This window comes from Labrus bergylta, chromosome 19 (genome assembly GCF_963930695.1).
Source record: "Labrus bergylta chromosome 19, fLabBer1.1, whole genome shotgun sequence".
NCBI classification, from domain to species: Eukaryota; Metazoa; Chordata; class Actinopteri; order Labriformes; family Labridae; genus Labrus; species Labrus bergylta.
The window spans coordinates 6,331,948-6,352,519 of record NC_089213.1 but is presented as its reverse complement, the minus strand read 5'-3'; the positions used below and the strand labels follow the sequence as shown (position 1 = coordinate 6,352,519).

Sequence of the window (20,572 nt, the reverse complement as noted above, 5' to 3'; positions counted from 1 at the left end):
AATGGCTTCATCTAGACTCCAGAGGACCAGCTGAGTGCAACATGCGGAGAAAACCAGTTTATTGGGTGCCAACTGTACATGTGAAAAACATGAACAAAAATTAAAGAGCAACACAGCTTGTCCACTGACGGAAAAAAAACAAAACTGGACAAAAAAAAAACAGTCAAGTCAAAACATGCAAAAATTACATGTGAACCCAAATAATACAGTTCAGCAAGGCATGTATGATCATATATCTGTGGAACATGGATTAAAGAGGATATAAGAGGTTTTCCCTTCTGCATGTTTTTGACTTATAGTCTTCAGCATATCGTCAAAGTGCTGCCTCGTAATTTGGCAGAAATTCAGCAGCAAACTAAAAAACAGAAAACTCGACTTATTGGACCGTAAACACATTCATAAAGAAACACAGAGGAGAGAGTTAGTCGAGGTGTTGACGGTGAAGCAAGCAGTGCTGCTGTATCAAATATATACTGTATAAATGCATCTGTAACTGTATGTAGTGCCCCTTCATAGTATCATTACACTGAACAATAACAGGAGAATAAATAACACATTTCCTTTTCTGAAGATCACCAATAGTTGATTCCCGCCTACTTTGGTAATAGAATAGTTGTAGTATAAGTCTGAGCGGTATCGTTTCACACACACTAACAGTAGTTATCGTCTTTAAATAAATACAATTATCCTAATAAAGCTATCTCAATAAGTTAAGAACTTCTTTTTTCTTTTAGGGACTGACGCATCAAAACAAGCTCGGGTACCTCAACCAACTTTTCAATCATCATTGGTTGTAAGATGAGAAACGCTCAGCGGAGGAGGCATCGCTTCCTTCCATCACAAAAAACACAAAATCTTTAAAACACAATTTTCCTGAAGCTGAAGACACGCGGCGATTAAACGTTTCATTCTTCACATTACTCTCTGTGACATAAATTAAACAATAAAGAGAAATAACTACTTCCTCTCTGCTACAATAGAATGCTACAGCTTTACGTAACTCCACATTTACCAGGAGATGAACAAGCTACACTTTCACGAGAGCTGCTACATAAAAGGCTGTAATAAAAACTCAAACATTTAGCATAACGTTGACGTAAAGTGACGAGTATGTAATACTTTTCTGAAGCAGGGATGTGAGCGATTAGTTTGTCACCTGAATGACTAGACAGTTACACTAATTATTAACATGTTTATTTATTCATGTTGCGTTCAACCTGTAACGCAGCTATCCGCCACTAGGTGGGGTTGCTGCTCTGGTTGATTGCCAAGTTTTGAAATAAGTCGCCTAGGAACACCTCGAGTCTGCAGGGACGAGTTGATATATATATATATATATATATATATATATATATATATTTCTCTGAGAAAAACTCGGAGCATCACATCCTAATTCCTTTAACCCCGACAGTTAAGTGAAGATTGCAGCTGAAGTCCCTGATCAGTCAACATCCAATAACAATCGTGACCGATGTAATGCCCTGATTAAAGTTCTAAATATGAACACAGAGGTGCACTGTGGGTTAGAGTTACTCAACATCCACAACGTTAGCTTATTTCTTTTTTACAAATGCACGGAGAGAATAATCGTGTGGTAGGACTCCCACTCTCGTTTTGGAGGTTTTGATAATATATTACAGATGTTGACCTCAAGCTGAGGGTCGTCACGCGCCTCAGCACGGACGAAAACATGAAAAAGAAATCAATTACAAATGAAAACAATAATAATAATAATAAGTCGTGATGCTGTACAGTTTTTCAGATGATTTCTCATTTTGATTCCCTTCATCACCCCTCCTCGATAAATAAATACTACATCTGTGAGGGACAAACACATGCGGTGGTTGGAGCCGTGTGATGTTAGACTACAGGTGTGTAAGTATTGTTAGTTAATGAAGGTTTCGTTTAGAGTTAAACTCTTGTGTTAAGATGCACTTAAGGTTTGGCAGCAAGGCAGAGCACAGGCAGTAACATTACATGTAAACACAGACAGCGGGGGGGGACTTGAAGTAGTAAAGGACAGAAGGACTGTTCAGGCAGCATCTTTAAAGTATGAGTACACAGAGGCCACTATTAAAGCTGAGGATTGTTTTTAAATCTGCTCAAACCAAAACCCCGTCATGAGCATGAACACTGAAAAACGTTGGATGCAATGTGATTCGATGCTTTCTGCCCGTCATGTACAAACAACTGTAACTGTGGCCTGTGTGGTTCAATACTTCAGCCCAGACAGTGCTGCACATTAGACACAGGAAACGTGAAAAAAAAATAGTCGTTCAGAGGAGAAAGTTTTGTCACTTTCACCACACGGAGACATCACAGCAGAGTGTGGACAGAGCCACAGTGGGGAGACATGTTAACACACGATGTAAGACAGATGAGGCCGTTTCCTGTTTGCAGGAAGTCGTGCAGTAGTCCAGGCAGCTGATGAGACGGAGAGGAGAGTGGATCTGCCTGGTCACCAGAGTGGATGATTCTCCTCACTGTGTAAGAGAGCCCACCTGCAGAACAGAGGGAGAGGGAGGGGGGGGGGGGGGGAGGAAGAGGGAGAGACAGTGAGGGAGAGAGAGAGGGAGAGGGAGAGAGTGAGAGAGGGAGGGAGAGAGAGAGGGAGAGGGAGAGGGAGAGGGAGAGAGAGTGAGGGAGAGGGAGAGGGAGAGAGTGAGAGAGAGGGGGGGAGAGAGAGGGAGAGGGAGAGACAGTGAGGGAGAGAGAGAGGGAGAGGGAGAGAGTGAGAGAGGGGGGGAGAGAGAGGGAGAGGAAGAGAGAGAGAGAGGGAGAGGGAGAGGGAGAGGGAGAGAGAGAGGGAGAGCGAGAGAGAGAAAGAGGGAGAGGGAGGGAGAGAGAGAGAGAGAGAAAGAGGGAGGGAGAGAGAGAGAGAGAGAAAGAGAGAGGGAGGGGGAGAGAGAGAGAGAGAGGAGAGAGGGAGGGGGAGAGAGAGAGAGAGAGAGGGGGGAGGGAGAGACAGAGAGAGACAGAGAGGAGAGAGTGAGAGAGAGAGAGGAGAGAGAGGGAGAGAGAGAGAGAGAGAGAGAGGTAAATATGGGAGAGGAGATTTCTACGATTTTGCAGCCAGCCTCAAGTGGACACTGAAGGAACTGCAGTTTTTTGTACTCCTGCATTGGCTTCATTTTCACAGCTGCTCGGTTCATTCAACAACCAGTCAAGTTGTTCCACTAGCCTTTGCAGAAGGCGTTGTACTCTCACATGAACGATAGTACAAATAAACAGGTGTCATTAAATACCCTCCAGGTGTTGCAGAGAAAACGTGTTAAATAGATGGACATGGACATGAGGTCCAGTGACTCCTTGAACCATCTTAATGTGGTCAGTTATTTCCTACAGGTGCTTCATGAGAAGTTCAAAGTTATCACCACGATGCATTCCTTAAATACACCCTTCACTCAAATGAGACGGACAGATCAACACCACTGTCAAGCAGCAAACGAATGCACGTTGAGTATATTATTGTGCCCTCAGAGACAGCAGGTCTAGCAGAAGAAATCCTGTTTCATGTGAGATATTCTGCATGTGTGTATGATTGTGTTACCCGGGAGATGCTGACTCCGGTCAGTTTCTCCACAGCCTCGGGCAGGCGGGTCATGATTTCCAGCACCTCTCCGGACAGTTTGGCTGCTCCCACCTCTCCTCCTCCACTGGACACCATGGTGATCTTGTGGGCTTCACACAGAGGCTTGCTGATCTCTTCTGCCATCTGGTGAAAGAAAACAGACATGACAAAGTTAACAGAGTATTCCTTCATATGGTTTTAAAGGAGATGTTTTTAGATGGAGCCTCGGGCCATATTCAGCAGCGATGCAAACTACAGCAGAACCCTGATTAGAACGGTAACGGGTCTGATACGGACTGGAGAGTGTCTCGTCTCTCACCAGAGGCAGCTGCTCCAGCAGCATGTCCACCATGGCTCCGTCCTTGTACTGCTGGAAGGCCTCCGCCTTCTTCGCCATCTGCTCGGCATCAGCACGACCCCGGGCCTCCACCGCAAACGCCTCAGCCTCCCCTTTAATCTGGAGGAGGGAGAAAGTATGGCTTTTCATTTAACCATGAAACACGGACCCAAAAAAGAGCAAGAGATGCAAAAAAAACCCCTGAAAGAGTAAAAGAGCTGAGTTTAGACTCGATGACTCACCCTGATGGACTCGGCCTCAGCCTCTGCTTCCATTATCAACTTCAGACTGGAGAGAGAAAGACAGACAGCTCAGCCACATGGATCACACTATAATACAATTACACTATGAACAATAATACAACATGAGGCAGCACTTCTGATCACTTACCGCTGAGCCTCGGCCAGTTTCTCCAGCCGGTACCTCTCAGCGTCTGCGGGTTTCATCACCTTGGCCTCCAGCTCCTTCTCCCTGCGTGTGATCTCCTGCTCCTGCAGCATGATCTGCTGCGTCCGCTCCACCACCTGGACCTGCATTTTCTCCTCCTCGATGCGCTGCTTTGTCTTCGCTACCTGGTTGAAGGATGATACAGAGTAAAACATACCACATTTTGTCACTGTCGCACGCTAACTGAATCCAAAGTGGGAGACAGCGAAATCTCCATCAGGCTCTGACTGAAACCTGGATTCTGTTTGGTTAGCAGGCCTAATGCAGCTGATCTAAAAGGCCTTCTATGATGTTCCTTCTATGAGGCTCAGTGATGTATTCTGGTGCCAGGCCACACACGTGTCCCTGCTTTGTGGATTCCGTCCACATCCTGCTTCCTGATCATCTGTGTGCAGGTGTGTCTGCCTCACACTCCTCAATCCCGTGCACAGCAGTGATGCACAACCTCATGATTCTAAAAAAAAAAAACCATCCAGCTCACATGTCAGATAACAACATCACCCCCCGGTGTGTTTTTCCACTCTTGTGTACCTGCAGCTGGTAGGCCATCTCGGACTCAGCTTTCTTAGTGTTAACCTCGATGTCATAAGCCGCCTTCTTCAGCTCGTAGTCCCTCTGAGCCTTCGCCATGTCGATCTCATTCTTGTACTGAGCGGAGACTTTCTCCTGCATGGCGTGGGCCTCCTGCAGACACGGGAGAGAGTGGAGAGAAATGTGGATCAGTGGGAATCACTGGATGAAAATGGGATAATCGGGATGAAGGTGATAAAAATATGGAGGAGACTTTAGATGAATGTCACTGGGGATTTGTCTAAAGTGACTAAAGAAAGGATGCCATGGACAACATCAGTCTTAGTGCATCTTAAAATAACAGAAACATCCCAGAGAGCGAGACACTTATCACAGTGCTTTAAGTCTCACCCTGATCACAGCATCTCTCTTGTTCTTGGCCTCACCGATGCGAGCGTCTTTCTGAACCTGAGCTGTCCGAGCCTTCCCCAGCGAGTGCAGATAATCCTGCAAACAAAAACAGAAGACAGTGAATCCAACATGCAGACACTTTCTCTCATGTCTGTGGTTTCATATTGTAGCCAAGGCAACGTTTTCTGTCATCAAAAGAAAGATAAAGACGGAATAATACAAAAATAAACACTACATAATAAAGATTTGAGACTGAACACATTGATGGCCTGTGTGATTATTTTATGTACTGCGTTTTTCAGATGGTTATTTATTCATTTAAATGATTTCCTCTTGAATCCAATAATCAAATCAGAAATGATGAATAAATCTATTTGAAAAGTTAGACCGTATCAGTGAGAATATAGAGACGTTCTCTTCTTTGAAATATATCTGGAAAAGTGTGATCGCCTTAAATTCAGGTCAAGACTTTGAAATGCCAATATATGTTCCCAACAGTAGAGGGCGCCACTTATCGGTATGGCGAGTGTAAAGCTTTGACTTGAGGATTAAAACACGCTCTGATAACGTCGTTAAAAATGAGTTTTTAAAGGAAAAAGTCCAATCTAAAGATTTGTCTTTAAAAAAAGGGGGCTTGTCTTATAATAAAGGCTGACTTATAAACTCAACAATACAGTACAATGATGGAGATTTAAGGATGAGAGACGTCGATACCTGGTCGTCGTGAACGTCTTTGAGCGTGTAGCTGACCACGCTGATGCCCATGTTGACCAGGTCAGAGGAGGCCACCTTAAAAACCTGCTCGGAGAACTTCTTCCTGTCCCTGTAGATCTCCTGAAAGAGGAAGATGATGAAGAATGATGACACTGTTTCCGGGTAAGATTATTTTGTTAAGGACTTAAAGGAAGAATGTGCGACTTTTTGATCCACTAGATGTCGCCCTTGAGCACCCCGCATGAAACCAAAACAAAGTCGACACACCTCCAACCCCCCCTCCACTCGCGTTCACAAGAAGGCGTTTACAGCAAGTGGCGGACAAAATTGTCCTCGGCTCGAGTTGCAATCACCTGTGTCCTGCATTGTTGTGTTAGCATGCTAATGTTAGCGCTCTTTAGTTAGCTCGTAGCTTCACATTGCATGTCATTTCACACAGAATGACCGTGATCTAAAAATGCTTACATGACGTTCAAATAAGCAGTGAGTATGTTCTTCTTCTTCTCTCTAGTCCTTGACTAAAACAGCTTTTATACACAAGGGGAGGAGCCGGCCGTCCCGTCCATGTAAACACGGCGCTGACAACAACACAGCCAGCAGGACTCGAGCTTCTCACTCATTGTAGACAGTCATGATTATGTGTAACATGTCGCACATTCTTCCTTTAAAACCCTGAAATTAAACTCCAGTAAATCCAACTGTAAATCCAAACAACCGTCAGTTTCTCACCTCGACAGTCAGGTGGGCGATGATGGCCCGCTGGTGTCCCTCCAGCGTTTCCAAGGCGATCCGAGCGATCTCTGCGTCTGATTTCCCCATGAACATCTGGCAGGCTGCAGCCAGCATCTGTTTGTTCTGACCCTGGATCTTCATCTGCAGGAAACAGCAGCAGGTTTAGTATGACGTGAAACAGTGAAACACCAAACCACGTTCACAACGATTATCTACAGAACAAACAGAACAGCGGCTAGTTTGTAAAACAAACCCCAAAATAACACTCTGATTCTTTAATCACTGACGCTGAGGTTTTGCTATTTCACCACAGCCTGTTTGGTTCATCACTCTCATGGATATCTGAACGCTCAGAGACAAGGAGCAGCTGTGGAGGAGGCATTAAAGGCCATTAGCAGAAACAACGTCTCCCACCGAGCGTGCACACTCACCTGAGCGATCCCCGTGACAGAGATGGGCACCCCGTGGCGGGTGTAGACCTTATCACTCTTCACGTTCAGAGTCAGAGTGTTCAGAGAAATCCTGCAGGGAAGCAGAGTAAGACACGCAAAGGAAAAGAGGATTACTGATCGATGGACTTGCTGCTCTAATGTCAAACATTAAAACAGTAGCCATCACCGCTGAAGTGTTTGTGCTGAGTCGATAGAACTGAGTGCAGGACGTTATGCGAACAGGATCAAGGCCGGCTACAGCACTCTGCTAAACCAAACATTCAGTCTGGAACTTTGTGATGAACTACAATAAATATAGGAGGAGCAGCGTTCACATTGGAGGATCAGAAAGTGTCCTGGATCGTGGCGTGCATGAAAGTGAAATGTGTTTTATTTTGAAGAGGGGGGGGGGTGAAGAGATCAAAGTGCTTTTACAAGGTGGTTGTTTACTTCCATGTAGGCACAGATTATGTACCAAAAGAAAAGAAAAAAGATTCTGAATCTTTCTTGCTGCAAGGTGCTGCAGTGGTTAGCGCTGTCGCCTCATAGCGAGGAGGTTCCTGGTTTGAATCCCCGTCTGACAGGAGCCTCTCTGTGTGTGGGGAGTTTACATGTTCTCCCCGTGCATGTGTGGGTTCTCTTCCTCCCACAGTCCAAAAACATGCTGGTTAGGTAAACTGGTGACTCTTAATTCCCCGTAGGTGTGAATGTGAGCGTGGCTGGTTGTCTCTATATGTCAGCCCTGTGATTGACAGGGTGTAACCCCGCTTCTCGCCCAATGACAGCTCAGCTCCAGCCCCCTGCGACCCCGAAAGAGAAAGGCGGTATAGATAATGGTTGGATCATTCTTATTAAGCAGGGGGATGTTCTGAATCAGAGTCCATAAGTCATCCTATCTCTATAACAGCATATTATTATGATATAATGTTATATTATTGTGATTCTTAAACATCCTCCTCCGTTTGAATGCGGATTATTTTATCTACAGGTGCACGGCCCTTTGCCATCGCTGCTCATCTCTGTTCATCTGTAAAATGTCAAAAAAAACAGAGCATGAAGCAGAATCATGAGGAGTGAAACTAAAGGTCCGTGGACAGCAGTGCCAACCTCTGTATCTGCTGAATGCACGGGATGACGAACACTCGGCCTCCGGGGATCATCAGAGGAGGAGAGCGACAGAAACCTGCGAGATGAGAGCGAGAAGAGCCTTCAGTCTGAACTTAAATAAGAAGTCATGTTGGAGGAAGAGCTAATATCAGGCTTCACTACTTCATCATATTCCCTTAAAATAAAAAAAAGGTTGGTAGCATTGAAGTCGAAGTAAACAACTAGCTGCAGCATGTAAACAAATTCTTATTTTAGGGCGTTTGTTTACAAAATGAAGCTCTGAAAACCAAACCAAAGTAAACTTGAGTACATTTTCAGAGTATCTGTACTCCTTTTTTTCTGTGACTCCACTACATCTGAAAGATAGACTTTTAAAGTCCTCTACATTTCTATGAATGTTCTCGTTTATTCGATGCTTTAACTCTGACGTCAGCTGATGAACTTTCTTTTTCTAAAATCAGATCCCACAGACAATCAACTGTGTTCGTGTAGTTCTGTGTGTGGTTTGTGCATGTGGTGTATAAATCTGTATCATGTGAGTTTAAAAACAAAAGCAGGTGCTTCACTACTTTAACTGAAGTGATAATCTGACTGAACAACTTTCACATGTAATGGAAAAATATTTGACTGGGAGGATCTATACCCAAGTCATGAAGTTGTGTACGTTGTCCACCACTATTTGGGTCAGTTTTGTCTCTATATGTGTGTGTGTGTTTCTTTCTGCATTCAAATTTAAGTGGATGTTATTATGTAGGTCATCATTTTACCTGACACCACCATAGCCTCGTTAGGACCACAGGTGTAGAACATGTTCGCTGATCCTCCTCCAGACTGAAAACCAAAGCAAAGAGCAGAATGATAAACACAAGTCATCGATCTTTGTAGCTCCTATATCTGGAATATTCTCTATTTCACGGAGGGATCGTTTGTCCAGCAGCAATCAGAGAGGTTTACCTCTGAGCATCACTGGATATACTCATCTATGTAAGCCTAAAAATCTGTTATTTCCCCGTTATTAACAAAATAAATCCTCCAAATAGATGTTTGGAGTTAATGTAGGAACAGATACCAGAGAGGAGGGAGGGGTTGTGGGGGGCAGCAGACAGCACAGCACACCAGCAGGGCTTCTCAAATCTAATTTACACAAATTATGCGCAGTGATATTTACAGACTGAGTAAAACCTGCAAGAAAAGATGCAGGAAAATCAGAAAATCAAACGAGAAGCTTCAAAAAAAAAAAAATGTTTGAGCTATAGGCTGCGCTGAGAAAACTGCAAGCGGATAATATCTGTGCAACCGTGATCACTTGTGCAGACAAATGTGTGTTTACAATCGCGAGCTGACGTGAATAAAGACGAATATAATCCCTCACTTACCGGTTTGTGGAGAAACGAAGATTTATGTGGAGTAGGGTGAAAATGGCGGAACAAGAAGCGGTCTGCTTTGGGTGTAAAAAATAATGTAATTTTATCACAAGTGACGAATATTCCCGTTAGGCAGCAGCTGATGCGGCCAGTGAAGCGCAACAGCGTGACTGCAGCTCAGCGGCTTGTACTGCGCATGCGCACCATTCAGACTGCGTTCGTTCGCTATCTAGTGGACTGGTGGAGAACAGGCAGGCAACTGCATGAACTTAAACTGGACCGTGAAGCTCTTGTTTCCCCTCAATGCCCATGAAGATTTAGTTTAAAGTTACTCCAAATGTTGTAGCATTTACAAATGACTTGACATTTTCATTCTATGAAAAGGTTGGATAAAATAAGACCCTGAATTATTTAGGTTTAACATTTAGTCCCCAACCCCAGTTATGTTTTTTTTTTTTCCAACTCAGGTTCAATGAGACCACACAGTTTTGAACTAACTGAAACGTCACTTTATTGATAACTCAGGCAAAAGTTCTTAATAAAAGAGTATGCAGTCTGTAAATCAGTGGTGGTCACATGGTCAATGTGTGTGGTGGTGCAGAGGCAAAGGAAATAAACATCTTGAATACAATATTTTCCAATCTCCCCCGATGTCGGCGTATAGACACACTTCAGGGGTCCCTGGAGGTGGTTAAGGTGTACAAATAGGCCTATCCAAACACTGGTAACACAAAAAATACAACAGCCTAGAAACCGAACAATTGTTACAATACAGAAGCAGAATAAAAATGTGCTTTTAGAGTGGACTTACAAAACTTCATAAACATACAGGTGTGTTCATCTTTATGTGTGAAGAGCAGCAGACGTTTAGCCTACATTGTTTCTGTCATGTCATGTGCAAACTTACTTTTTAAATATTTTTAAACATTAATTTAATTTTCTTTAAACGTCAAGATGTGGTTTTATTTGAAATTGAACTTGTGTTTCTACTCTCATGTTATTTTTATTTGTAGTTTTTAGTAATGTTTCGTCACAAGGTGTTGCTTGCACCCTTATTACTGTTTTCCCCTTTCCTGTTTTATTTTGTTGTTTTTAGGGAGCCTCTTCTAAAATCTGACCAGGGACTACAGATGGAAACTAGCATTTTGACATATTCAAAGACATGTTATTAATTAATACAAATTAATTAAAATAATTCATTTTCTATCCCTATGTTTTCCACTTTCTGTAATAGTTTGACTGTAAGTAAAAATCGGTTCATTTATTTAATACAAAGTGATTTACACCTCTTTGTACCTCTATGTTATCATTATTTTCTTCACTGATGTTTTGTGAAGCTCCAACGGGGCAGTGATGACCAACCCGGCACTCCCTCTCTTCTTCCGGTCCTTGCCTGTGAGCCCAGGAAACCCCTCCGGAAAAAGGAAAACCGCCGTTTCAGCCAATCACCGGCGGAGTGACAGTGAGAACAGCAAATCGTAAAGCGTTTAGCCCCGCCTTCAGGATCGAGAGGAGCCCGTACGGTCATCAGTCCGTCACTTCTGTCTGCGTTCAGCCAGTCAGTAGGTCATTGTTTTAAAATTCTCCAACACTTAACTCTCAACAATAACAACCGTCCATCATGAGGGAGATTGTTCACCTCCAGGCCGGCCAGTGCGGAAACCAGATCGGTGCCAAGGTAAGACGACCTGATGAAAACAACTTAACTACTTTGATTTTTTTTTTTTTTTTCAATGTGAATTTCATCCTTAAAACTTTTTCTGGAGGCTCTTTTTTTGTTTTGATGGTGTAAAAAAAAAAGAAAGAAAAAAAGAATAACCCTAAATTCAAAAATAAAATCGAGAAGGTTTCACATAGTTTTTGTATTTTACAGAACGAAACACACAAATGGTCAACATTTATTGTTTTGTATGAATAAAATAAAGGACCATGAAGCCCTTTTGTCTGCAGATGAGCCCTCTGATCCAAAGACACAGAAAACTATTTCCAGTGGTGATCCTAGAGTCTGTTGGGGCCTTAGGCAAAAATCAATTGGGGGGCCCCTTGAACCAGCGTTCATCAGCATCCTCGTACTCCTCTCTTCCTCTTCTTTTTTTCCTCTCCTGTAGACGGATAGCTCCTCTTCATATATATTTTTTTTTCATTGCAATAATGCACGCAACGCTTGGCAGGGCAATGAGAGTGAGTGCTGTCAGATGGGGCCCCCTTAGGGAGGTTTCCGACTGTCATTGCAAAATTTGCACATTTTGCGCCACTGCTTCGGTTTAATCTTCAGTCCTCTGGAGCCCCAAGCAGTTGCCTGCCTTGCCTGTTGACAAGCAGCGCCTCTGACTATTTCATCACTCAACTCAAAAACTGTGAGGCCCCTGAAGTCCCAAAAAGTAAAACAAGAAAAAAAAATCTATTTTGCCCACAAGCTCATTACATTTTAAGATATTACAATATAATTATCTATTGCACAGAAGATACTTGGATGTTCTCAAAAGTTGTCATCTAAATGCATAAAATGAAAGTTTTACATTTTTGGTACCTCAGGGGCTCCGCAGATTTATTTATCCAAAATGTCCATAAAAAAGTTTGTTTTGGAAGAAAGTGTAATTTATCTCTAGTGTGGTGCTCATGGTCACATCATACCCTTTATCCTGCAGAAACACTGTGGGTGTAGTTGGTTTTCTGGCCTTACTCGCACCATAATCTGTGTTTCTTTTTTCCATCAGCACCTAACCCAACATTAAAATAAATTAAAGAAACGTTACCTTCTTTTGTAAATAAGTCTGACAAAATAAATGAAGAAGTATTCAAAGTAAGATACAGACGCAGTAAATCTCTGTTGAAACATCTCAGGTGACGGTTTTAAAGTTACCACAGAGAACAGCAAAGTTAAATAATGTATGGTTTTAGTGTGATTCTAAACAAACCTCATAAAGCCACTATCTGATCCCAAACAGTCTGAGGACTCTTGTTTTGATATTGTGTCTGTGGGATAATTCTACAGTAATCCTCTTATTGTGTTTATGCACATTATGAAAACAGTGTCAATTCACAGATTTGGAACTGTTGACAAAACAGACACTCGGGTCATTGACCTGTGATTAATGAAGCAGACACGCGGGACCAGCTGCCGTCTTGGCCGCCTGGTGAGCCGGACTCTTTGTCGTTCAGAAAAGAGAAAGGGGGAACGTAAGAGGAGAGGGCGGAAAGAAAGGAGAAGTTTGCTGAGGCAGAGGAGAGGAACGCAGCCAGAGGGGGGGGAGGAGGGGGGGGGGGGGGTCGAAGGGGGGGGCGGATAACAAGTGTCTCAGTGTCTGCTCTCACAGAACAGACGAGGTTATTTAAAATCGCTGCTTTTCCAGTCAGGGGGATCACATGCAAACGCCGCTGGCCCCCCGATTCATCAGCGACACGTGAACATGAAGTGATGATCTGTGTTTTTCTCCTGAATCAGCAGTTTAGCAGCTGTGCTTTAAATGTCCTTTGGTGTTTGTGCAACACATTTCCAAAGAGATAAAGAGTTCCCACTGCAGCTACAAACTGATCATTATACATTCATTTCTCACACCGTGCAGGCTGATCTGTCTGTGGAAAACATAAACAAAGGCACCTTCAGTCTGTGAGCTGTGAACCGCTCGCTTCGTCTGACCCCAACATGGAGGCAGAGTCGACAGGCTTTGAAATGTTTTAGTTGTAATCAATCTTTCTGATGATATTTAAAGAAGTGTTGGTATTCATTTCTGTCTGTTTTATTACAAAAACAACTTTCTGTCTGGCAGTTGTTTGCCCTCACCTGATGATGTAACCGACAAAATGTGTTTTTGGACCACAAGAACCTTTTTATAGTTCTAGGAACTGTTTGAACCCCCACACTTTTTATTGATTCTGCACCGCAGGAACTGTGAACTATTTTAGTTCCTAGAGGAACCTTTTTAGCTCCTGCTTCAGAGTAGGTACTCTCCCATCACCATGCAGATTGGAAAAAAAAAAATCCCCATGGCGTGTCGTTCTCAGGGAACTCCCTTGTGGAAAGTTCCTCCTAAAAAAAAAAGTTTGGTCCAAAAACACCTACAACGTCAAAACATTCCCGACATCCTGAAGAGACATCTTGAAGTGTTTTAATGAATTCAGACTTTTGCGATGCGTTATTGCAATAACGATAAAATATGGATTTAATGTGCAGCCTTCACTCGGGGTGTGGACGATATGAGATGAGTTGTGGCAGCAGCATATGGGTTAACTGTGAGTCCACTTCTGGATGGTCCTTATCAGTGAAGACTTTAGTGTATTTACAGCGGACTCAGTCAGGCCGAGGTCATCCTCATTTAACAATGGATTAACTCTGCGGGAACTCGCTCACTTACACAACTCCATCAAACTAAACTCTGTGTCTGAAAGTCTCTTATGTTTGCTTCATGACTGATAGAAATGACACAGAGGAGATCAGCTTTCACAGCCGAGGCTTCAGTGACTGTTCGCTCCATGTTATGGCGACTCTCAGCCTTTTGACATTTTCTATTTCTTTAATATCAAGTATCGTAACCCGCCACTCGTCACAATGAGCGCTTCATCAGAATGTGTTAGTGTAAGGGATACAATTTGTAAAATGGTGGCGTAATTGGAGCTTCTAGCCTCACACGATGTGGAAGGTGAAGGTTGAGCTATGTTCCCCAAATCTGCGCGACTGAACTTGTCACCTTGTTGCCATGGTGACCACAGGAGGTGAAACCAAGGACAGAGTCAAAGATGGTGAAGGAGGTGACAGCAGTGAAGATTAATAAAATGAGATTGTCTTGCCTCTCTTTCCCTTTAACACACACACACACACACAGACACACACGCGCACACGCGCACACACACACACACACAGACACAGACACACACGCGCACACACACACACACACACACACACACACACACAGACACACACACACACACACACACACAGTCCCTGGCACAGATTAGGGTCAGTCGACTGAGCCGGTGTGGCAGTGTGTGCTGGTGTCTTAACTGAATTTGGCGTTAAAGTCTCAGTCTGTAAAAACCGGCCTGACTGACTCCTCTGAAAGATCCGCTCTGAATGACCCTCAGACTGCGAGTGGCTACGGGAGCTGAAGTTGTAGACAAAGTTTGTGTTTATATGTGTTATTCAATCCCCCTACAAGCTGTGTTATATTTATTATCAATCTAAAATCATGTTCATAAAGATGAGATCATTCTGTGACCTGTAAAGAAAACACAGCAGCCGTGTGGGTGAAGAGATTTCTCCGACACAAACTAAACCTGCTACATTAATGTCATTCTAATCATGATTATAGTACCATCTACTTTAGTGGTCTGTTTCTCATTCTGCGCTGGAGGATGTTGAGTGCAGTTTTTTAATCCAGCACATGTTTTAAATCAGATGCAGACTGTCTGGTCTTGCTGGTTTCGACACGTCAGCTGTCATCTGGATTAAAGATACAGTCCATTTTATTTCCAACTTTGGGTTGGAAAGAACAAATTGATTGTCTCTGGTTGCTTCGTGCATTTGAGCACTCATGCACAGTATTATAAGAATCTGTTTAAAACGGATGGACACCAAAACAGACCAGGTGACTTGTCAAGCTGCAGAAAACTTTCTATTAAAAGGACGATTTCTGAGCAGAACATGTTTCTTTTTTTAGGCGATCTTGTGACTGCAGCAGGTAATCAGATGTTGGTGTGTTGTGTGTTAAGCACAGAGCGGTGATTGTGTGAACCATTCTCCTCTTTCAGCCTGCAGTCGTGCTCTTAATCTGTGCACAAAGACACATCTCTGTGGGACATGTTTGCAGAACTGTGACTGAATAACCAGAAATGTTTATCAAGGCTGAAGCTGCAAAGTCGGATGTTTCAGGTTTCAAGCTCAACGAGAGGTGCATTATTTTTGCCATCAAGACTTTAATATGAATGTTAAATTTATCAAGCTTTCGACCCCCCCCCCCCCCCCCCCCCCCCCCCCCCCCCCCATCTTGTTATGGTGAGCAGCGTCTTTACTGATGATGTCATGACCTGTGTGTTTGTGTGTTCAGTTCTGGGAGGTGATCAGCGACGAGCATGGCATCGACCCAACAGGAAGCTACCATGGAGACAGCGACCTGCAGCTGGACAGGATCAGTGTGTATTACAACGAGGCGTCTGGTGAGTACGTCCTAATACACACACACACAGCCCTCAGTGTGTGTGTGTGTGTGTGTGTGTGTGTGTGTGTGTGTGTGTGTGTGTGTGTGTGTGTGTGTGTGTGTGTGTGTGTGTGTGTGTGTGTGTGTGTGTGTGTGTGTGTGTGTGTGTGTGTGTGTGTGTGTGGTTAAAATGAGCTGAGACGTCCCCCCTGTGGAGACACTGACTCACTGCAGCAAAAAGACACAAGACAGATAAAAGATACAAACACAGAACCATTAAAGCAGAGTACAAGTCACATCAGTCCAGGTTTAGGTCTGACCTGAGTCCTACCCCCTCCCTTTGTCTCTCCGCCTCTACTCCATCCTTACACTCTCTTAAACTAATATAACGTCCCCAAAAGAGCCTCCTCTGTCAAACTTCAATACCTTTAAAACCCTGATACAGAAGTTTGACTCCATCTAGTGGCCACATTCAGGAACTACACTGTCAAAACACCAGCTGTCCAGTCATAATCTGACTTTTTTCCCCTCACATTAAACTGAAGCCTTTATGGTATTATTTATTTTCAAAACTACTGAATGAGAATCTCACAGCATTTACTCTTCTATTTGTCAAATACACCTCGAGGAACATTGTAGCCAGGGATGGATCTTCTTGATGTACTGTTTGAACTTGTACCCGCTGGTGTTGCAGTAATTAAACCTTGTCGTGTAAAAGAACAGTAACAGTTAACATTTGGTTTTGTCTCTGTGTTCAGGTGGGAAGTATGTACCAAGAGCCATCCTTGTTGACCTGGAACCAGGCACCATGGACTCGGTCCGCTCGGGACCATTTGGACAAATCTTCAGACCGGACAACTTTGTCTTTGGTGAGAAAGAACCCCGACAGGAGGAGATGTTGAATATTTAATGTGGCTGTCTTCACCCCAGGAGGTCAGAGGTCAGGGTGCGATACATATCCTGTAGGTTTCTGGGTTGTCACAATACTATCTCTCTCTCTCTCTCTCTCTCTCTCTTAACCTTAGTCCCTTGTTTGACCTGAATGTACCATTCTTGCTTAAAAGTTTTTTTCAATGCATTTTTGTGGTCATGCTTTTGGTGTTAGTAGTTCCTTTTTTTAAATTTCCACAGGTCAGAGCGGAGCTGGAAACAACTGGGCCAAAGGTCACTACACAGAGGGGGCGGAGCTTGTGGATTCCGTCCTGGATGTGGTGAGGAAGGAGGCGGAGAGCTGCGAGTGCCTGCAGGGTTTCCAGCTCACACACTCCCTGGGAGGAGGCACGGGCTCCGGCATGGGCACCCTGCTCATCAGCAAGATCAGGGAGGAGTACCCGGACCGCATCATGAACACCTTCAGCGTGGTGCCCTCCCCCAAGGTAACACCTCAAATGTGTCTGTGTCTCACCACAGATTACCATTATTTGTAGAGCATGAAGACTAAACATCAGCCAGCTGTTGATGCTCCTGGTCTCTGTGTCTGCAGGTGTCGGACACGGTGGTGGAGCCGTACAACGCCACGCTGTCCGTCCACCAGCTGGTCGAAAACACAGATGAGACGTACTGCATCGACAACGAAGCACTTTACGACATTTGCTTCCGCACTCTCAAACTCACAACACCCACCTACGGTGACCTCAACCACCTGGTGTCAGCCACCATGAGCGGCGTGACCACCTGCCTGCGTTTCCCCGGCCAGCTCAACGCCGATCTGAGGAAACTGGCCGTCAACATGGTCCCCTTCCCTCGTCTGCACTTCTTCATGCCCGGCTTTGCTCCTCTGACCAGCAGGGGGAGCCAGCAGTACCGCGCCCTGACCGTCCCTGAGCTCACCCAGCAGGTGTTTGACGCCAAAAACATGATGGCGGCCTGCGACCCTCGTCACGGACGCTACCTGACGGTGGCCGCAGTGTTCCGCGGGCGCATGTCGATGAAGGAGGTGGACGAGCAGATGCTGAACGTGCAGAACAAGAACAGCAGCTACTTCGTGGAGTGGATCCCAAACAACGTCAAGACGGCCGTGTGCGACATCCCGCCGCGTGGCCTCAAGATGGCCGTCACCTTCATCGGCAACAGCACGGCCATCCAGGAGCTGTTCAAGCGCATCTCTGAGCAGTTCACCGCCATGTTCCGCCGCAAAGCCTTCCTCCACTGGTACACCGGCGAGGGAATGGACGAGATGGAGTTCACGGAGGCGGAGAGCAACATGAACGACCTCGTGTCCGAGTACCAGCAGTACCAGGACGCCACGGCGGAGGAGGAGGGAGAGTTTGAGGAGGAGGTGGAAGAAGATGCCTGAAAAAGAGGCACTGCAACACGTGACGGAGAAGTAAACGACCAAAACCAAACAAAAAAAATCTCAGAAAATGTGAAAGAGAAATGAAGGAACGAAGCAGAGAGGGAAACGAAGACTTCCAGAAGAATTTGTAAAGACGGATCGAAACAGTGACGCAAGAAAATTCCTGAAAGAGAAGCGTGATGAAACAAGAGAGAGAGAGAGAGAGAGAGAGAGAGAGAGAGATAAGAGAAACCAAATTAATGTGCCATCGTTCAGTTCAGTTTCACTCCAGAGAGGACGCTTTGAAAAATCTATCTCCACAAATTCTCAAACCATAAAATCGCCAGCTTCACTTCCTTTTCTCCACATGTTGTCCGCTTGGACATTTCTTTGGATCCTGTCTGAGGGAAGGAGTCCACTGATTTTTATTTTGAAAATAGAAACAAGTATTCAAGTTTTAGTTTTGGTTGCAAAAAGCAGGAGCCTCCTCAGACGCCAGCCAACGTCATGAGGAGGGTCACACACTGCAGAACACAGGTCAGAGACGCATGCTAGCATGTTAGCATGTTAGCATTAGCCTCACCTGTTGTGGTAGCCAGATCTTATCTTGACAAGAAGCATCCCTGCTGCTGTCGGATTAGAGCAAAGTATGTTTTAAATTCACAGTTTCCAATCACTACCAAAACTGACAGAACAGAAATTATTATAAGAACGTGAACAAACTCATTTGATGTTCAACTCTGAGAAGGACAGGTTGACATTTGACGTCTTTAAAAAAGTGCTAAAACTCACTTAAAAAGAAAAAAGTATGTCATCACAGTGAAGATCTACACAGCAGTCTTTGGTCATTAGAGAAGCTCTACACTACATTTCTGTTCACATCTGATCAGTATTTCATCCGCTAACATGTTTCGTCCTGTGAATAAATGCACGAGTATTCACTCTGAGCCCCAACGTTAAGCATTTTTAATCAGTATATGTGATGTGTAGCCATGTTGTCTTTGTGTCTTGTGTGTTTTACTTGATTCTTTGTTTACTTTTTTCTATTCCCATAGAACAAATTGAACTGGAGCTCCAGTGACTGTGAAACATTTGTGAGAAATAAAAAGTCATTTGTAGGAAAAACAAAACTACACGAGTAGTATTTATTTTTAACTTATTGATGACCTGCTTTTAGTGTAGGGCTGCGTGGGGTTTGCAGTGGTTAGCGCTGTCGCCTCTCAGCGAGGAGGTTCCTGGTTTGAATCCCCGTCTGACAGGAGCCTCTCTGTGTGGAGTTTACGTGTTCTCCCCGTGCATGTGTTGGCTCTCTCCGGGTACTCCGGCTTCCTCCCGCAGTCCAAAGACATGCTGGTTAGGTTAATTAGTGACTCTTAATTGTCTGTAGATGTGAATGTGAGTGTGGCTGGTTGTCTGTCTCTTCATGTCAGCGTGATGTGATTGGCTGGTGAGTAGTCGATGGTGACAGTTGGGATCGGCACCCGCCCGGCGACCACAAAGAGGAAAAAGCGGGTTAGGTAATGTGTGTTTGAGAACCTTTGACTATGAGGAAGTGTTACCCTTTTCTGCTAACTTATGGATGGAAGATTATATATTACCATATAAAATGATATTTCATCAAGTTGTCATATTTCTGTGATATTTAAGTTTAGTTTTGAAACAAAGGACTGTTGACATCAAAGGTCTGTTTTACAGTTCATATTTTAAGTCTTTGAACGATGATCCAAAGTAACATGATTTTAATGAAGCAGACCATCGCACAACTATATTAATTTTTTATGGGAATGAAACACAAAAGCAGCAGCAGTTTGAGGGCTCCAAGATTCAGGACCTCGGACAGCGTCAGCACCACATGTGGAGGGGTTCAGCGCTAAGATTCAGGACCACGGACAGCTGCACCAAGAAGGACAAGGACCAGGAACCATCTTGTGTGATATGAATCAGGTTATAAGAAAAGAAAGGCATTTAAACCTGCACATAATTTAATGTGCTTTAGAATTATCATGGACTGGTTGTGAAGAGAACATGCTGCACTCAACTTCCCTTTTCAGGCCGACAGCTTTTTTTCCTGCAGGAATTTTGTCCTCACAGGAGTCAGTAGATACCTTAACCAGAATCAAGCTTAATAAAACATAATGAAAAGGCCACTGATGCATCATGGGAATGTGATGTCCATTGTTCTGTCATGAGTTTCTGGTTTAGTTTTATATTTGTATTGATCTGTTATTGTTTCCTGTTTAATTTAATCTTTTCCTTCCCTTGTGTTTGTTGTTTCTGTTTTATCCCTGAGTTCATGGCCTACCGTGTTTCCTGTTTTATTTTGTAGTTCTTCACCCCAGTGTTTCCTGTTTTATTTTGTAGTTCTTCACCCCAGTGTTTCCTGTTTTATTTTGTAGTTCTTTACCCCATTGTTTCCTGTTTTATTTTGTAGTTCTTTACCCCAGTGTTTCTTGTTTTATTTTGTAGTTCTCCAGTGTTTCCTGTCTTTCTGCCCTTGTGTATTTTCCCTCCTGCTTGATTGCCCTCATCACTTTCACCT

At 44.0% G+C, this 20,572-nt stretch overlaps 2 protein-coding genes across 2 annotated transcripts; one reads left to right on the top strand and one right to left on the bottom strand.

Annotated features, from left to right (window-relative positions):
- Positions 1–31: 31 nt before the first annotated feature.
- On the bottom strand, positions 32–9,804 carry flot1a (flotillin 1a). The gene is made up of 13 exons (XM_020646614.3): positions 9,637–9,804; positions 9,028–9,091; positions 8,261–8,336; positions 7,154–7,244; positions 6,720–6,863; positions 5,991–6,110; positions 5,277–5,372; positions 4,887–5,039; positions 4,299–4,480; positions 4,151–4,196; positions 3,891–4,028; positions 3,551–3,715; positions 32–2,501 (listed from the first exon to the last, which is right to left on the bottom strand). Exons 2-13 carry the CDS (start codon positions 9,068–9,070, stop codon positions 2,481–2,483), a joined length of 1,275 nt encoding a protein of 424 aa, XP_020502270.1. The 5' UTR covers positions 9,071–9,091; positions 9,637–9,804; the 3' UTR covers positions 32–2,480.
- A 1,337-nt stretch (positions 9,805–11,141) lies between these two features.
- On the top strand, positions 11,142–19,163 carry LOC109993617 (tubulin beta chain). The gene is made up of 5 exons (XM_020646612.3): positions 11,142–11,302; positions 15,669–15,777; positions 16,517–16,627; positions 16,890–17,134; positions 17,242–19,163. Exons 1-5 carry the CDS (start codon positions 11,246–11,248, stop codon positions 18,052–18,054), a joined length of 1,335 nt encoding a protein of 444 aa, XP_020502268.1. The 5' UTR covers positions 11,142–11,245; the 3' UTR covers positions 18,055–19,163.
- Positions 19,164–20,572: the final 1,409 nt, after the last annotated feature.

Coding starts and splice junctions, on each gene's coding strand:
- LOC109993617 (XM_020646612.3), top strand. CDS start 11,246: ATGAGGGAGATTGTTCACCTCCAGGCCGGCCAGTGCGGAAACCAGATC. Junction 11,303..15,668: donor GAAACCAGATCGGTGCCAAG/GTAAGACGACCT, acceptor TTGTGTGTTCAG/TTCTGGGAGGTGATCAGCGA. Junction 16,628..16,889: donor ACCGGACAACTTTGTCTTTG/GTGAGAAAGAAC, acceptor AAATTTCCACAG/GTCAGAGCGGAGCTGGAAAC.
- flot1a (XM_020646614.3), bottom strand. CDS start 9,070: ATGTTCTACACCTGTGGTCCTAACGAGGCTATGGTGGTGTCAG. Junction 6,111..6,719: donor TCGCCCACCTGACTGTCGAG/GTGAGAAACTGA, acceptor TTCCTCTTTCAG/GAGATCTACAGGGACAGGAA. Junction 4,481..4,886: donor AGATGGCCTACCAGCTGCAG/GTACACAAGAGT, acceptor TCCTTCAACCAG/GTAGCGAAGACAAAGCAGCG.